We start from the raw sequence: 16,787 nt of genomic DNA on the forward strand, positions 1-16,787 counted from the left end.
GATTACATGTGAAGAGTTTAGTACTCTCCCCAAATTAAGCGGTTCCTGTCCTCTGCCAAGTTGTCTAAATCCCTCCATGCTCCCTTGCGGCACAGTGATCTGGAAATGTTATGGAAAGGGACTTATCACTTTTTATATCTGTTAAACATGCTTATGGGATGGATGCCAAGTGCAGGCAGGGTGTGAATTGTACCACATTTGTTTGTAGTACCAATTCAGGTTGGACCTGTCTGCTCTGGACAGGAAAGCCAGAGGTTTGCATAGTTTATTTAAAGAGATATGCCACTTAGGCTTCTGTTAAAGGAAGAAATAAAATAGAAATGCTGTTTTAAGATTCTCAGCTTTTGTACCATGTCCTGGATGCACATGGGAGCATGGAAATTCCCCTTGCAAGACAGGCGCTCTTATGTCTGCTTTTTATTTTTAGATTTATAGGGAAATAATGATGCATACTATTTTACGTTACGTGTTTGAATATAAACATGCACTTTACTAAGATGTATTAAGTTGGCCAACTTCACTTGAACCCTAATTGCATGTATTGCAACTCCTGACCACATGCCTTTGGCCAAAACTAACAAGGTCAAATGTGAAAAAGGCATATGAGGTCTATGGATCCATCCAGAGATTTGTTGAACTGCCTGTGTCGCTGAAAGACTATTGGGGCTTTGGCTTACACATTTGGGACAAGCGATGGGTAATGCTTGGGGAATGGAATGATTTTAGTCCCATATTACCCTAATGTTTTGAAGGTTGCTATGGTTTGTTCCTTATTGGTCCCTTATTTGACTTGCCTCTTCAAAACTGAAAAAAGGCTGGATATGTGCCTTGTAAGTTCAGCCCTAAAATACAGATAGTTTTGAGCTAGTTCAGACATGTCTGGAATATCTCTGAAATACCCGTGGAACTGGTAAAGATTCAAGGTGACGCCTCAGAAAAGCTGCAAGGGCCAGAGAAGGTTTAGTGAAATATCAGTCATACACAGCTCACCTATTAAATCCTCGTATGGTTTGTGTAATGTCAGTCATGTACATGCTTGGTTCTCTGAAATGCTTTTTTGTTTGGAGGTGAATATCTCTCATGTCCGACCCACCTCCGTGTGGCTGGTAGGGCTTGGTTTGAGAGGATAGTAGGTCTATGGAGAATCTTTAACATGTTGTGCTTGTTTCTGAAAGATCCAAGGGACTGGGGTAGTTAGTCATATGCCAGGCTCAATTTTTAAAGGGCGTTGTGATTGAGGCAGGGTCAGCTACACCTTTGAAAGGCCAACTGTGCTTGCTGAACATGAGTTCCATTACGGAGGGTTGGAATGAATGATTTAAAAAAAATTACTGAATTAAAGATTGGGCCCAAGGTAACTTGGGTTGAGAGGAAAGATGGTGTGGTTCTTAAATTACAGTTTAAACTTTAAACAGTCGACAACTTAAACGATGGATCAGATCTGAGTTCAATAGTTGGAAGCAAAAAACACTGTCCCTACTGGGTAGAATTGCAGCCTATAAAAGGGTTATACTACCTAGGATACTTTATATGTGACAGACATTAGCCATCCACATCCCATGTGACTATATCTCTGACCTTCAGTCGATGTGATTCTCCACCAATGCTGAGATAATCAGTGGGCGCAGGGTTGGGGGGGAGGGGGGGGGTTAGCAGGCTTGAGAGAAAGAATTGGTCATCGCACTAGATCATAAACCGCGAGAGAAAATCTTGATACAGACCAACTACTACACATCCCATGCAGTGGGGAGGTTAACAGTACTCAAAATGCTCTACAGATGGCACTATAACCCAACTTGACTGGCTAAAATGAAGAGGGGAAGCCCTTTGTATTGAAGGGTGTGTACATAAAGCGGGTACACTTAACTCGCATACTCTAGTTATACCCCAGACCCTTTTGGTCTTCAGTGATAACCACTGTAGAACAGATACCTGGTCAGAATTGGCAAGATGCCTGAGGTGGTCTTACTGGGACACCCAGCTTGTGATATCTACCCACTTTGTGGCATCTTTGGTAGGCATGTTTCCCACTTCCTCCTGGCTGCCCGGCAAACTCTCCTGGGACTGTGGGACAACAGTTGCCATCATGAGGTGAAGAGAAAGATTTCACCAAACAGAGCAGTCACCTTTTGAATACTTTGTCAGAGACTTTCAAGAACTTTCCTGCCCTAAGTGGCTCCATGTACTGAAACTCCTAGATACTTCCAAGTTGGATAATCATTAGATCGCTATCTGTAGACTGCCCGATGGGCCTCCAGCCTGACTGAAAATTCAGCTGAAGGAGCACTGTATGATCCTAAGACTGTACCATCAGCTGACTTAGGGTGTGGATGTGCCGTCTGGGGAGGGAGGGCTCTTGAATTATGTTAGTTGCCCACTTCTGGGTCTTCTATGTTCTCTCCTATCTACATGTGGATTGTTGGAATTGATTTCAAAATGTCAGTAAAAATCTATTCAAACCAAGTCTTTAAACTAGGGGTGGGCGGAATTTGCGGAATTAACCTTCGCAAATTATCGCGAGAATGTTTAAAATTATCGCAAACAAGCAGAAATATCGCGAAGATGCGGAAGTTTTTTTCCGGCATGTTCGCGCGATTTTCTGCATGGTTGCGGGTCGCCAACTTACCCATGTGGCTGCTTGCGGGCGCGGCCATCTTGTTTTGAGTTGTTCTCGCGGTGCATGATCGCGAGAAGAAAGACGTGATCGCGCGACGCATGACGTCACTGCGGGCGCGAACTGTCGCGAGACAGCGCAAATGGCTAAAAACAATACAACATCTCATGGAGAACGCGACCGGATCAAGAAAACTTGTCGGCGAACGCAGGGATTCAGGTAAGGCGATCGCGCGCGCGCGAGAATGTATCATTTTACAGCGCGAGCAAGAAACAAATTATCGCCAAGCTGCGGAAACCGGAATTTTTGACATTTTCGCGCTCTCCGCGGAACGCAAAAATGTCAAATTATCGCAAATTCCGCGAACGGAACGGAAATTTTGCCCAGGCCTACTTTAAACAGTCAATAGTGGTGGTTCTTTAAAACGTTGACAACTATAATCTTTGCCTTTATAGCCACAAACTGCTGGGACAAAAACTAGTTTTGATGTCTGTTCATCTCCTGAAAAATTCTTTGATCCCACACGTATAAACAGGACTTTCAAAGACTCCTTCCAGGCTAGAGAGAAAGATAAAATATCCCAAATCGGCTATGTTGAATTTAGCAGTTGCTCATGCAGTCATAAAGAATGGTCACCTGCTGATGACCCCCCTGGTGCATCAAAGTTCTCTGAGAACTCACACCACCAACCAGAAAAATGTGATAAGAGAATTTAGTGCAGAAGGTTTGTGTAAAAGTGAAGCATCTCAAGCACCACAAAGCACCACAACATAAATCCAGTTCCTGTGGTCTCTTCAGTTTCAGTTTTAAAGCTTTATTCGACATTTGTCATAAAAGCATTCCCCTATCCCTAATACAATAAATACTATATATAAAAATACATATTAAACATGGAATGTCGAGTAAATACATAATAAAAATACAAGTACTTCAATTTGTCAAATTTCTTAAAATATAGATTTTTCTATAAATAAAATACAATAATTCATATGGGAGAGTGCAAGATTGAGAATATACATAATTTCATTACGATACGATTGCCATAAGTGAACGAGTACGAATTGACCATGACCAGGCCAAAAATTTTGCTACCCCAACCACAAGCAATATGGAACAATCTGATTCAAGTATCCTTAGGGCTGCGGATTGGCTACGGGTTCCCAAACTAGAGCACACAGGTTTTAACCATTTGCGTCTGGGGGACGAATACAATGGGCAACAGAACAAAAGATGGGAAATGTGCTCAATTTGTTCTTTACAGTGGTGGCAATGTTCATCCCATACTGGGGACCAGTGCTTCTTAAACGCATTCACCGGGAGTGTACCTATGCGAAATTGAAAATAAAGTTTTCTATCAAAGGGTTTTTCAATGATATCCCAAAAAATTTCGCAAGAAGGGTACATTTTTATGTCCAAGAAGCGAGATGTTAGGCTTGTACTTGTGACGTCACTAAACATTGTAGAATATACCATTTCCCAATATAGGTCTTTCAGCTTTGCCTTCGTAGGAAAGCAGATTACGTCTTTGGTATCCCATAGATGATTCAAATTCATTTTTATAAGGAGTCCCCGGAGCTCCCTTAACCATGGGATAGTATGGAAACGGTCGAATTTGATAACGTCCGTCAGTGCCGCAGCATAATGGCTCAATTCTGGGGTCACCATAATCCGTCTCCAATATAGGAGAGGGCGTAGCCTCGCTATGTCCTCTATTCCTTTTCTTCCCATATCCAATTTTAGTGGGATTATGGGTGTGCTTTGGGGGACCATCACAATACCTCGTAAAAACCTGTTTTCTGCTCGGCCCAGTTCTCTCAAATTAGAAAACCCCCATAGTTCAGAACCATATAAACAAGCCCCTAATACTTTCATAGAATATATTTCCAACACACAATTTACTGGCTTTGTCAGCGAGGAGCGATGTTTTAGGGTAATTGCGCCTGCTAGCTGCCTAAACTTCAGTAAAGTTGTGGTTATGTGTGGCTTCCAACTCATTTTTCCTTGGAGAGTGATGCCTAGGTAAGAGAAAGAGTCCACCCTTTCTAGGGGTGTACCTTTATATTTTATTACACCTTTAAAGGTGGACTGCTGGTTGAGGCACATGAATTTTGTTTTGGAGGTGTTCAGTTCAAGGCCCCTCTCGTCGCAAAATATACCAAATGCATCAACCACTTTTTGGAGCCCACTGGGAGTGCGGGAAAGTAGGAGCGTGTCATCTGCGAACATGAGGATAGGTACACGAGAGCCTGCGATTACTGGGGCGTCACTAGCAATCTTCTCTAGATGCTCAACAATGCCGTTTATATAAATTGAGAAGAGAGTCGGTGCTAGGACACACCCTTGCCTCACCCCACGTTCTACCGGAAAGGGATCAGTTACTTCTCCTTGCTTGCCCCACCTTATTCTTGCAAAATTATTTTCGTGGAGACGAACAAGGAGTGTGAGCAATTCCTGGCTTAAGCCCACGTCCGCCAAGGTCTGCCAAAGTTTCTCTCTGGGGACCAAGTCGAAAGCGGCTTTTAGGTCCACAAAAACTGCATACAATGTCCCCTTCTTTAGGGTAACATTTCTCCAGTAGATGGTTAAGAAGTGGAGGACTTGATCAACGCTGCTAGTTAGAGGACGAAATCCAGCTTGGTAAGATGACAAAATATTGTTTTCGTTGATCCATTGCTGCAGTTTATTTTGGACTAATCGGCCCATTAGTTTTTGTGCTGTATCAATCAAACTAATGGGTCTATAATTTTTGGCCAGGGTTCTATCACCTTTTTTAAATATGGGAATGATTTCGGCTCCCTTCCAAGAGGCAGGCACTTTCCCTCCCATTGCCACCGCATTAGCCAGCAATGCAAGGTATGTACACCAGGAATTACGATCCGATAAAAATATATCAGCCGGAATTCCGTCCATGCCTGGAGCTTTGCCCCCGGCCACACAATCCAGTACAATACTCACATCCTTTTCATCAAATATTGGAGATTTGTAAAAGACTTGTGGAGGCGGACAACCAATGGAAAATATGGGATTACAGGCATACTGTGGTTGGAAATATTCCACCCAATTGCTTTTCGGAACATGGTTCATAGGATGGGGTGCTGTGCCACCCTTATCCCATTTTACTGTGGACCAAAAGCGCTTAGAATCCTTAGAGGCACACGCCTCCTTGAGTTCGCGCCAATAAACCTCATCCCAACGCTTCTTTGCCAATTTTTGGGCCTGTCTATACTGGTTTCTTGCCAACCTTACTGCTGCTGCATTTCCTGTTCTCAGTTCCACGCTAAGGTTGTCTCGTGATATCCTGCAACTCCTGTCATACCATCCTTTACTCTCTTGGACTTTTTTCTTTTTATTTGGGGCTACCGTTTTAACAAAGAAACTTTGGATTTTTGAAAATAGTTTCTCGTGAGCAGCCATCATGTAGTCTGTAAAATCAGTCCTCCCATAATGGCACTTTATCTTAGATACCTCAGTCGCCACTAATTCCTTTAGAGTCTCTAAGTTGTCAACATCTTCCAAGAGCATACTCCACTTCAGGTGGCGAAGATTGTTTGAGCTTACAAGATCTTGCGTCACCATTTGGTTCCCTCTTGGGAGATCGGACATTTCATGGTAGGGATGGAGTGTCAGGCACAGTGGATTGTGATCACTTTCTATTTTGTCTTTCACTTCCATGTCCACCAATTTATCCCAAGCCCTTACGTCCAGTAGTATATAGTCTATTCTGCTGGCTGCACGACCATTGTCAAATGTGTTTTTCCCCATTAAGTCAGAGGATGCCCGTCCATTTACTGCTCTAAGGCCTCTTGATAAACAAAGACTCTTCAGTTGGATTGCTACTGTGCTCCATTTTCTAATGACTGGGATATCCAGTTGGGGAATTATCCACTTGGTATCCTCATCTTCGGCCAGTGTCCTATCCTCTTCGCCCAAAGGTTCGAAGGTGGTGTTAAAATCCCCGCCTATTATTACATGGGGAAGCACTGGTAGCATTTCAATATAATGCTCAAGGGTCGTTAGGGTCTCTGATGGTTTACCCCTACCAACTCCCCTGGAGTAGAGATTGAACAGGGCTAGTTGTTGGCCATTTTGCCAGCTAATGTCAAGAGCTAGGATATCATTAGAGGGTATGGACCTTCGTTTGACTGAGCAATTCAATGTTTGTCGTACCCAAATTAACAGGCCCCCAGAGTGTCGACCCACTCGGTTTCTTATGGCTGGGACATAAAAGTTCAGATATCCTTGTCGGAAAATTGGGGTGAGCGCCCAAGTTTCTTGCAACATTATTATATCGTACAGGTCGATAAAATCGACCCAATCTGGGATATTTAGCTTGTTTGCAATGCCAGCTATATTCCAAGAAATAATAGATAATGGCAATATGTCCAGTTGGTGCTGGATCTGGTCAATGGCAGAAGTGTATATACGATCTTCAGGTTCTATACCTGGCACTAGGTCACTATTCAATATTGGTGGATTCTCAATTGCCTCTAGTGTTCTTTTTTGTCCCATCCAGACTCCATTTAGATCCTCTTGGGAGGGAGTGGGAGATGTCTTAGAGGCCGGAGTCAATTCATCTAGTACAGGCTCAATAAAAATCAGTGACCTATCATGTCCCTGGTGCAGCTGGAGTTCAGGGGCGACAGGAAGAACACATGCGAGTCAATCACACTCGTTTAGGTCAGATAGCACGGAGTAGTGATTATCCAACCTCAACCCCCACTCGCTTGATTGGTCAGTCCTGGCCCTTCTATTTCCCACAACTGTCCACTTTGTTCTTAATGTGCTAGGTTTAGCTATTAGTCCTCTTCTACTATAGAAGAAATCCAGTGTCAGTGGTATTATTTCTGCTGTTCTAAGTTGTGGAGGGAAGATGTTCCGTAGGACATCAGGTAGAGCTTCAGGACCCTTAAAACTCAAAACCACACAATCCCCTTGAAATGTCTTTTCCTTTGTGCCTATCCACTTAACCCTTCTTGCTGTGAGCAGATCATCAGATAGTTTTACCTTGCCCCAAGGGGATATGTGCATATTATTGCTAAGCCACTGCAAAGCCTTATTTCGTAGGGAGTCCGAGGACTCGGTCTGCCCTGTTTTCAACATTGGTGTGTTTGCGAGTACTAGGATCATGGGGGAGGCTTCAACAATTAATTCAACTGGGCCAGTTTCTGGATTAAGAGTCTCAGTGATAGTATTGCCTACTGGTTGTGCTGTTTCTAATGTTGGGGCAGTATTAGGAGTCTCACCATGTCCAGAGCAGGCTTGATGAATATGGTCAGATGGAATTTGTAGGCCTGTATTTGTAGTACCCCCAAGTGATTTCCCTGCAGCATCTATATGTTCAAATTTGGATATTATTAGGTTTGATATTTCCCCCATCCCCTCATTGGTTTTTCTTAGGAGGGTCTCTAGTTTATTAACTTTATTAGCTAATTGGTCTACTTTTGATATAAGAGGTTTCATTAGCCCTGATAACTTAGACTCCAGTGCTCCCATGAGCTTATTTAAAAAGGTATCCTCCCAATCTACACTTTCGATCTCTTCTTCCCTTATCCCTTCTTCCACCCTTTTCTTTACTCTTCTTGGTGGGGTTACAGATTTAGTTTTACAGGAACGTAGGCCACCTCTTCTAGGAGGTTCCTTAGTAATCCCTTTTTTAACTCTTGGTGCAGGGACAGGAGTGGGAGGAGTATTGCTCTCAGGATCTAGCTCCACAATTGTGTCGGATTGGTTTGGCTCTTCTAAGATAAGTAAATCAACAATAGGATCGAGTTGTTGAAGAGTAGAAGGCGTGGATACATTTGTTATAGAGGAGTCATAAGGGAGCTCAATCGGGTCATTGGTAACAATTTCATCTCTAGCAGACTGAAATATCCCTGATTGGTTAATTTGGGCACAAGGTGGGGAATCCATAAGTCCCAGGGAAGACCTCCGAACATTATTAATCTTTGCCACCACCTGGACCAAATAATTATCCATTGTATTTGCCAGGGTGGCAGGTGTTTTTTGTCTCGACATTATAATCTGGCAAATCCTGTACAGATCTACCCTGATAGTAACTGTAATAAGGTAATTTCACTTTCAATAAAAAATATATATCGTCTTACCCCATGTAAATTTGAGGATGGGGGAAAGAGGGGTGGCCCAGTCCAGTCTCTCACAGTCTAGAACGGGCTAAAACGGGCCCGCCCTTGGCCCGGGCTTCGCCCGGGCGCTGCCCGCGCGCGTCCCGCGCTGCGTGGGGCCTGTATGTAATTTATACAGCCCGGGCGCTGCCTGATGACATCAGCGGCAGGCGCCCGGAGCTGAGGGTGCTGGGAAATGTAGTTCCGCCGCCTCCCGGCGGTGTCCCAGATCGAGCAAAGTTCCTTTTGGCCCCGTTGAAGAAGCCGTTCCCCTCACGGCGAGCCTGGTTCGAAGTTGTGGCAGTGGTAGGTTCAAAGAGCGCGTCCCGCGCTGCGTGGGGCCTGTGTGTAATTTATACAGCCCGGGCGCTGCCTGATGACATCAGCGGCAGGCGCCCGGAGCTGAGGGTGCTGGGAAATGTAGTTCCGCCGCCTCCCGGCGGTGTCCCAGATCGAGCAAAGTTCCTTTAGGCCCCGTTGAAGAAGCCGTTCCCCTCACGGCGAGCCTGGTTCGAAGTTGTGGCAGTGGTAGGTTCAAAGAGCGCGTCCCGCGCTGCGTGGGGCCTGTGTGTAATTTATACAGCCCGGGCGCTGCCTGATGACATCAGCGGCAGGCGCCCGGAGCTGAGGGTGCTGGGAAATGTAGTTCCGCCGCCTCCCGGCGGTGTCCCAGATCGAGCAAAGTTCCTTTTGGCCCCGTTGAAGAAGCCGTTCCCCTCACGGCGAGCCTGGTTCGAAGTTGTGGCAGTGGTAGGTTCAAAGAGCGCGTCCCGCGCTGCGTGGGGCCTGTGTGTAATTTATACAGCCCGGGCGCTGCCTGATGACATCAGCGGCAGGCGCCCGGAGCTGAGGGTGCTGGGAAATGTAGTTCCGCCGCCTCCCGGCGGTGTCCCAGATCGAGCAAAGTTCCTTTTGGCCCCGTTGAAGAAGCCGTTCCCCTCACGGCGAGCCTGGTTCGAAGTTGTGGCAGTGGTAGGTTCAAAGAGCGCGTCCCGCGCTGCGTGGGGCCTGTGTGTAATTTATACAGCCCGGGCGCTGCCTGATGACATCAGCGGCAGGCGCCCGGAGCTGAGGGTGCTGGGAAATGTAGTTCCGCCGCCTCCCGGCGGTGTCCCAGATCGAGCAAAGTTCCTTTAGGCCCCGTTGAAGAAGCCGTTCCCCTCACGGCGAGCCTGGTTCGAAGTTGTGGCAGTGGTAGGTTCAAAGAGCGCGTCCCGCGCTGCGTGGGGCCTGTGTGTAATTTATACAGCCCGGGCGCTGCCTGATGACATCAGCGGCAGGCGCCCGGAGCTGAGGGTGCTGGGAAATGTAGTTCCGCCGCCTCCCGGCGGTGTCCCAGATCGAGCAAAGTTCCTTTTGGCCCCGTTGAAGAAGCCGTTCCCCTCACGGCGAGCCTGGTTCGAAGTTGTGGCAGTGGTAGGTTCAAAGAGCGCGTCCCGCGCTGCGTGGGGCCTGTGTGTAATTTATACAGCCCGGGCGCTGCCTGATGACATCAGCGGCAGGCGCCCGGAGCTGAGGGTGCTGGGAAATGTAGTTCCGCCGCCTCCCGGCGGTGTCCCAGATCGAGCAAAGTTCCTTTTGGCCCCGTTGAAGAAGCCGTTCCCCTCACGGCGAGCCTGGTTCGAAGTTGTGGCAGTGGTAGGTTCAAAGAGCGCGTCCCGCGCTGCGTGGGGCCTGTGTGTAATTTATACAGCCCGGGCGCTGCCTGATGACATCAGCGGCAGGCGCCCGGAGCTGAGGGTGCTGGGAAATGTAGTTCCGCCGCCTCCCGGCGGTGTCCCAGATCGAGCAAAGTTCCTTTTGGCCCCGTTGAAGAAGCCGTTCCCCTCACGGCGAGCCTGGTTCGAAGTTGTGGCAGTGGTAGGTTCAAAGAGCGCGTCCCCAGGACTTTCAAAGACTCCTTCCAGGCTAGAGAGAAAGATAAAATATCCCAAATCGGCTATGTTGAATTTAGCAGTTGCTCATGCAGTCATAAAGAATGGTCACCTGCTGATGACCCCCCTGGTGCATCAAAGTTCTCTGAGAACTCACACCACCAACCAGAAAAATGTGATAAGAGAATTTAGTGCAGAAGGTTTGTGTAAAAGTGAAGCATCTCAAGCACCACAAAGCACCACAACATAAATCCAGTTCCTGTGGTCTCTTATACCTAGAACACAAAGATCTTAAGTACCTTTGCATCCACTGGTTGAGTCTCCCGCAGTGTATGAAAGACTCGCCTATAAATATGAAGCTGCTGCGTTCCTTCAGATATTTTTCCCATAAATCATATAAATAGTTCTTTAATTGCAATCTTATTGCCCAGATTACTTAGCGGTAATCTTTTCTATCCTTCGTCCATGGTGTCCTTGTCACAGTCAATACTTGTGAGGTGATTTCACCTAATCACCTGGACCAAAGCAAGGAAGTAGGAGTGAATGACATAATGCCACTCCTTATAGGTGGTATACGTCAAAACCAGCCCATCACTTTTCCTAAACTACCAAGCCCTCTGAGGCCCGAAGCTCAGGGGAGGGTGGATTGGCCTTTAATGACTGTGACGAGGATGCTGTGGACTGAGGTAAATGAAGATTACCGGTAAGGAATAGCAAAGCCATACTGGCCAAAGATAACAAAAATTATTAACAAACATCACTGTTACTGCCCAGAAATTTTAATAGTTTAATTGCAAATGAAACAAAGTCCTTCTAAAGAATCCTGCATCAATTACTGATTCCAAAACGTTGTGTCCAAAGCTATCAGCTGTCACCCCTACACCCTGTATTCTGTAATGCCTCATAAAGGTGTAAAGAGTTCCCCAGGCTCCTGCCTGACAGATCGCAGCTAACGAAACACCTTTAAATAAGCATGAGAGGCTGCTACTCCAGTGGTTGATCTGCCCTGTATCTTATCTGGAAGGGGGACCCTAGAAGACCCAACCCTAAGATGGTTTCCCTGATCCACCTACTTATAGAAATGCCATATGCTTTGCTACCCTGGTTGACTTCACCGAACATAAGTTTAACTCTCATCTTGAAATGTCTGTAACACACTAACTACACCAGCAGGTTTTCTTCCTGAGAAGAGGGATTAGAGAAAAAGAGGGAAGCAACATTTCCTGCTCTCTGTAAGACACATATAGAACTTTAGCGAGAAACCTGGATTACACGTAACCTGGATTACACGTTCGCACAATTCCATCTTCCAAAATCCTCAACCATGGGGGTTGCACAAGGCACCCAATTCACCAATTGTCCTGACTGACGTTATTGCCACAAGTATCACTACTTTCAGTAAGCCATTTTAGCTCTACAATTGCTAAAGCTTCAAAAGGAAACCCTTTAAAAGATTTAAGAACCAAAGGAACATGCCATGGAGGAAAGAATGAATGAACGATTTAGAGAAGTTTGAAGAAGTCTAAATCTCCATTATCTGGAAAACTTACACTGGGTTCTTAAAATAATGTTATCCCTGCCCACTGAGTTCTTACTGTTGCAACTCATAAACCCTTGTTGATTCCATCCAATATGAATTGCAAAACCATTCCAATTTCTCAACTAATTGGGCACTGTTTTCCTGAGCACCATTTTCAATGTCCAGAATAAGCTGACAAAGTAAAAGGATGTCTCAACTGCCGAATTACAGCAGTTAGATGTTCAGAAACTGCTTTAGATCTTAACCTAACTGTCTCAACTTCCAAAGTGAAGGAGTCAAATGATCTAGAGACTGATGATTTACTAGAGGTGAAGGAAATGCTGGTATTTTTCAGTGAGATAAGAGACATTGATGGGAGCAGAGGGAGCCAGGATCTCCTTGTCCTTAAGGGAACCATTGCCACCACTTATTTTGTTCATTCAGAATTTTTAACAACTTGGAATTGGAGGGAAAGGAGGGAAGACCTGAAGAAGTCATCTGGACCACTGAGTTACTAGAGCGTCCACTCTCCCAAACAATCACTTTTGGAAACTGAGTGCAAAAGTTCTCCAGCTGTGTGTTTTTGGAGTAGGCAAACAGATGTAACTGATGTAGGGACGTTCTCCAAATCTGCGGCATATCTCCCTGAATATCTCTTTGATGGGCACAGTTCCTGAGAGGTTCGAAACGTCCGGCTCAAAAAGTCTGCTTGGACGTTGCCCTGCCCTTTGCCCATGGCTTTTAAAGGTCAAAGGAACTTCTGTGCTCACTTCCCTATCTTTAATGCTGCCAAATTCAAAGAGGATGATTTCGCCTCCCAGTCTGTTGATGTAAGCCATTCCAACATAGCTGTACATCTGAATGAGCATGTGTTGATGTTCACGTCTGTCTTGACATGTCTTCAAAGCTTCCCAGATTGCCAATAGTTGTCTCCAATTCTATCAGTGTTGTTTTTGCTTCTAATACCATTTTACTTGAGCTGTGAGAGCCTCCAGAACTGCTCTCCATCCTGCTAGACTGGCATCTTTTGTCACGACATAGGGCGGGTTGGGATTCAAATGGAAACCCTTGGTTAGAGAGGATGTCTTGTGCCAATAAGGAAGCTCGAGATTTGCCTTGTGAAAGGAATTTTCCTCTCCTATTCCTTCAATAACAGTCTCCAAAACTTAAGAGATGATGATATACTGAAGGTCTCATGTGAAACCTTGCACAAGGAAAAACAAATAAACATGAAGCGATGTGTCCTTGAACTTTCAGCCATAATCTTACTGATGCTTTCTCTTGTCTGAGAAGAAGACGTACAGTCTGTCTCCACCTCTCTACCCTGTTCTGACGGAGATAGACCATTCCTTTTACTGTGTCCAAGAGGGCTCATATAAACACGCTCTCTTGGAAGGGGACCAGCTGATATGTTGCATAATTCTGAATGAGACCATGAGCTTACAGACGTTCTGCCATGATTTTTACCCTTTCTAGAGTCTTACTCTTGTTTCTTTTTTGGTGTTCGGCAACCTCTTTTATAGCATTCTTGCTACTTAAAGATTGGATAGATGTTTTCAGTGACTCCAACATCTCTCCGCAGGATGTATTTTGTTTCCAGGCTTCCGGGAAGTGAGCAATCCTTCCTCCAACAGGCCTATCTAGGCCTTTTCCGGCATAGCCCAGACCTTTGAAATTCCATCATTGGAGAAAGTTAACTTTTGTCAATTTGAGCTTTGAAAGGTTTTCCTTTTTGTTTTCTTTCACCTTGAATGTTACCTACCTACTAAGATTTTGTCTAAATGACTTATCTGACTTGAAACCAGACGAGGAGGAGAACAAAGACTGGGATTGACTGAAAGCTAAAGAATGTTTCTACTTCTTCAATATCATGTGCTGTTTCTCATCCAGCTCTGGTCCAAAGAGTTTAGGGTGTTCAAAGGGCATGTGTAGAGCAGCATTCTTCTGTGCATAATCCATGTGCCAGTCTCAGGAACACTTTTCTTTGTGCCGCCATTGGTGCTCCGTCTGACAAGGCTGCTTCCCTTACCACATCATATGAAATATCTGATATAATCTCTGCTTGTTTCTACAAACTCTCAATGAGAGTGGAACATTAATGTCCTCCTTGGACAACCTTGAATAGCTCCATGAAGTTGTACAGCATTGATTGACTGGTGTACACTCCATAAATCCCACCCTGGGTTAGCTTCAGCATATGCTTCATTCAAAGATGGATCTCTCTTCTTGACTATCGGGTATTTCATCACATTTTCTTATGCCATGACAGCGTGTCCGACAAGACTGGCCAGCAAGGAATCCACTGACACGGATTCTGGAAACTTGAACTGGTGGATAGGGAACCTTGGCATCTGCAACTTCACAAATTGTCTCAGTACTGTTTCTACCGAGATTGAAGCAAAATCAGTCTCTGGGAATCCTATATTCATTCACACTCTTCTTAAATCTCAGCACTTCCATATCAGTTTATTTTCCTTCCAGCCCAGGTACCAGAATGACATCTTCCTCTTCTTCATCATCATTGTCAGATGAAGACACCTAGGGAGGTCTTGCATCCCATCCAAGGTGTTTAGCAAACTTCTCTTAACTATTTCCTCAGGAGTAATGTCCTTCAGGATCCCTAGATCTTCTAGCCCTCTTCGTGAGCGTGGAGTTGGACCTGGATTTTGAGTTATCACTTGATGAAGGGTTTATGCGTCTAGGGTTTTTTTGTTGTTTTTTTTGTGTTTACCCATTTCTTTAGGCTCCATCTGAAAAACGGGAAAAAATTACATTACCCCAAACAAAGCCATCTTACCTGCTCCCAGCATGCTGTTATATCCCAGAGAAAAGCATGCAGGAAAACAAAAGCGCCCATCTGAGTGAAACTGGTACAGGCCTCCGCTGCAGTATAAGAAATCTGCAGGACTATCATTTTAAAGAGGCTTTATTTTCCGACCCCCATTTGTGGAAAAAAGGGCCCACACATCTAGCAACCAGAAGAGACCCGTTTTACCTTTTGTGTCCTGTCGCTCCCTCGGAGGACAACTGAACCTGCCTGTGTCTGTCATCGTGTGATTTTCAGAATGCCACAGGTTGAAGACCACAGCCCGGCCAGGATCCTACACTCCTACCTCCTAGCCTGTCATGAGACTGGAACAATATCGGGAAGTGTGATGGGCTGGCTATGATGTATTGTTGCTGCCACATTCACATTTGTTAATTCTCATTTAGCAACCAAAATAGTCCTTCGTGCAAAAACGAAAAAAGTTAGGAAATGGCATGGGTTTTTAGAAAACTACATTGGTATGATGGCATAAGTCAGAAGCACACAATGTTGCTAATTTTGGACACTCTTAAAGTCGGTCTTTTCCACGGCATTTAAAATGTTACAAATTTGTATTGACCTGGATGCCTAAGGCAAATACTGCTATCAATAGGATCTCTTCTTAAGAGACATCTGAGGAGACACCAAATGCTTCTCACAGGCAAATTCGTTAGAGTGTCTTCAAACGCGAGTGTCTACTTTACAATTTGAGTGTTTGGGAATTGCAAATGCAGTTAAGTACAGAGTGATAAAGGTTTGAATGTGGAAAAATAAGTAAAGACATTTGACCATAAAACAAGGTCTTAAACTTGAATAAACGCACATAAAAATTTACAGAACTCAACAAATGTTCAATTTCCGTATTTCAGGTGTTAGGTGTTACTGCTTAACATAACATAACATTTGTATTTGTAAAGCACACGTTCACCCAGAGGTATCTTGGGGCTGAATAACAGATGTTTATTGTCACGCAACTCAATGGCACTCATTTTATAGACCTCAGATGGATGAAAGGCTGAGTGGACCCACTGCGATTTGAACCTGTGACCATGAGGTCAAACACAGGCCCCTCTTGTGGACGCATTAGTCCACTGAGCCACCAGATTAGTCCACTGAGCCACCAGACCCGGCTTACGCTTGAATTGCTCATGCCACAGTCCATGAGCTGCCTTATGAAAAACGTATTATTAAATTGAGGGGGAGTAACCAGACTATGGGTTGTCTTCGGCTGTGTTGGTTGGTAAAGGGACTTGCTTGAATAAATTCTGAAATGCCACTTGACCATTTACAGTTTAAACTGGTGTGAGGAAAATGTGTTTCATGTACAAATTATACTGATGCCCGTTTTCTTCTCTCCCGTTCCTTCCTTTAGTATGATCCTGTCCTTGATAAATGAATGAGCAAGGATTACAAGAATTGTCTATTTGTAAGATGGCACTCCTGAAGAATATCCCGCACGGAGACTGAGAACATGCAACATGCCTGTCTTCAAAGTGTCATTATGCAGTATATTTTTTTCCCTCTTTGAACAAAAACTATTTTTTGGTGGCTGTATTTTTAACATATAAAGTATTTAAAAATGAGTAAATGTGTTTTGTTATCCTTTTCCAGATAGATAGATATATTCTATGTGTTTGTGTGTTAGATTTAAAACCTCTAAAGAGCATAACATGTTTTTTTAATGAGACCTATTAAGATAATTATCCACACAGTGATAAGGAAACCACACGTTTTAAATAGATATTCAGTTTAAGCCTAGATATGGTTTAAAAAGATCATTCCCACCCTGTATAACAAAAGCCTAAAATTGTTTAGCAGTAAAATACTTCTTGGATCTAGTCAATCAACAATT

At 44.6% G+C, this 16,787-nt stretch overlaps 1 protein-coding gene across 1 annotated transcript in view; it reads left to right on the forward strand.

Annotated features, from left to right (window-relative positions):
• Positions 1-16,523, forward strand: part of CNIH4 (cornichon family member 4) — a 53,522-nt gene extending 36,999 nt beyond the window's left edge. The window contains exon 5 of the mRNA XM_085613000.1: positions 16,308-16,523. Within this exon, the coding sequence (XP_085469126.1) occupies positions 16,308-16,335 (28 nt within the window). The 3' untranslated portion in view covers positions 16,336-16,523. The remainder of the gene's footprint in view (positions 1-16,307) is intronic.
• The last annotated feature ends 264 nt before the right edge of the window (positions 16,524-16,787 follow it).

Source organism: Triturus cristatus, chromosome 6, assembly GCF_964204655.1.
Source record: "Triturus cristatus chromosome 6, aTriCri1.1, whole genome shotgun sequence".
Classification (NCBI taxonomy): Eukaryota; Metazoa; Chordata; class Amphibia; order Caudata; family Salamandridae; genus Triturus; species Triturus cristatus.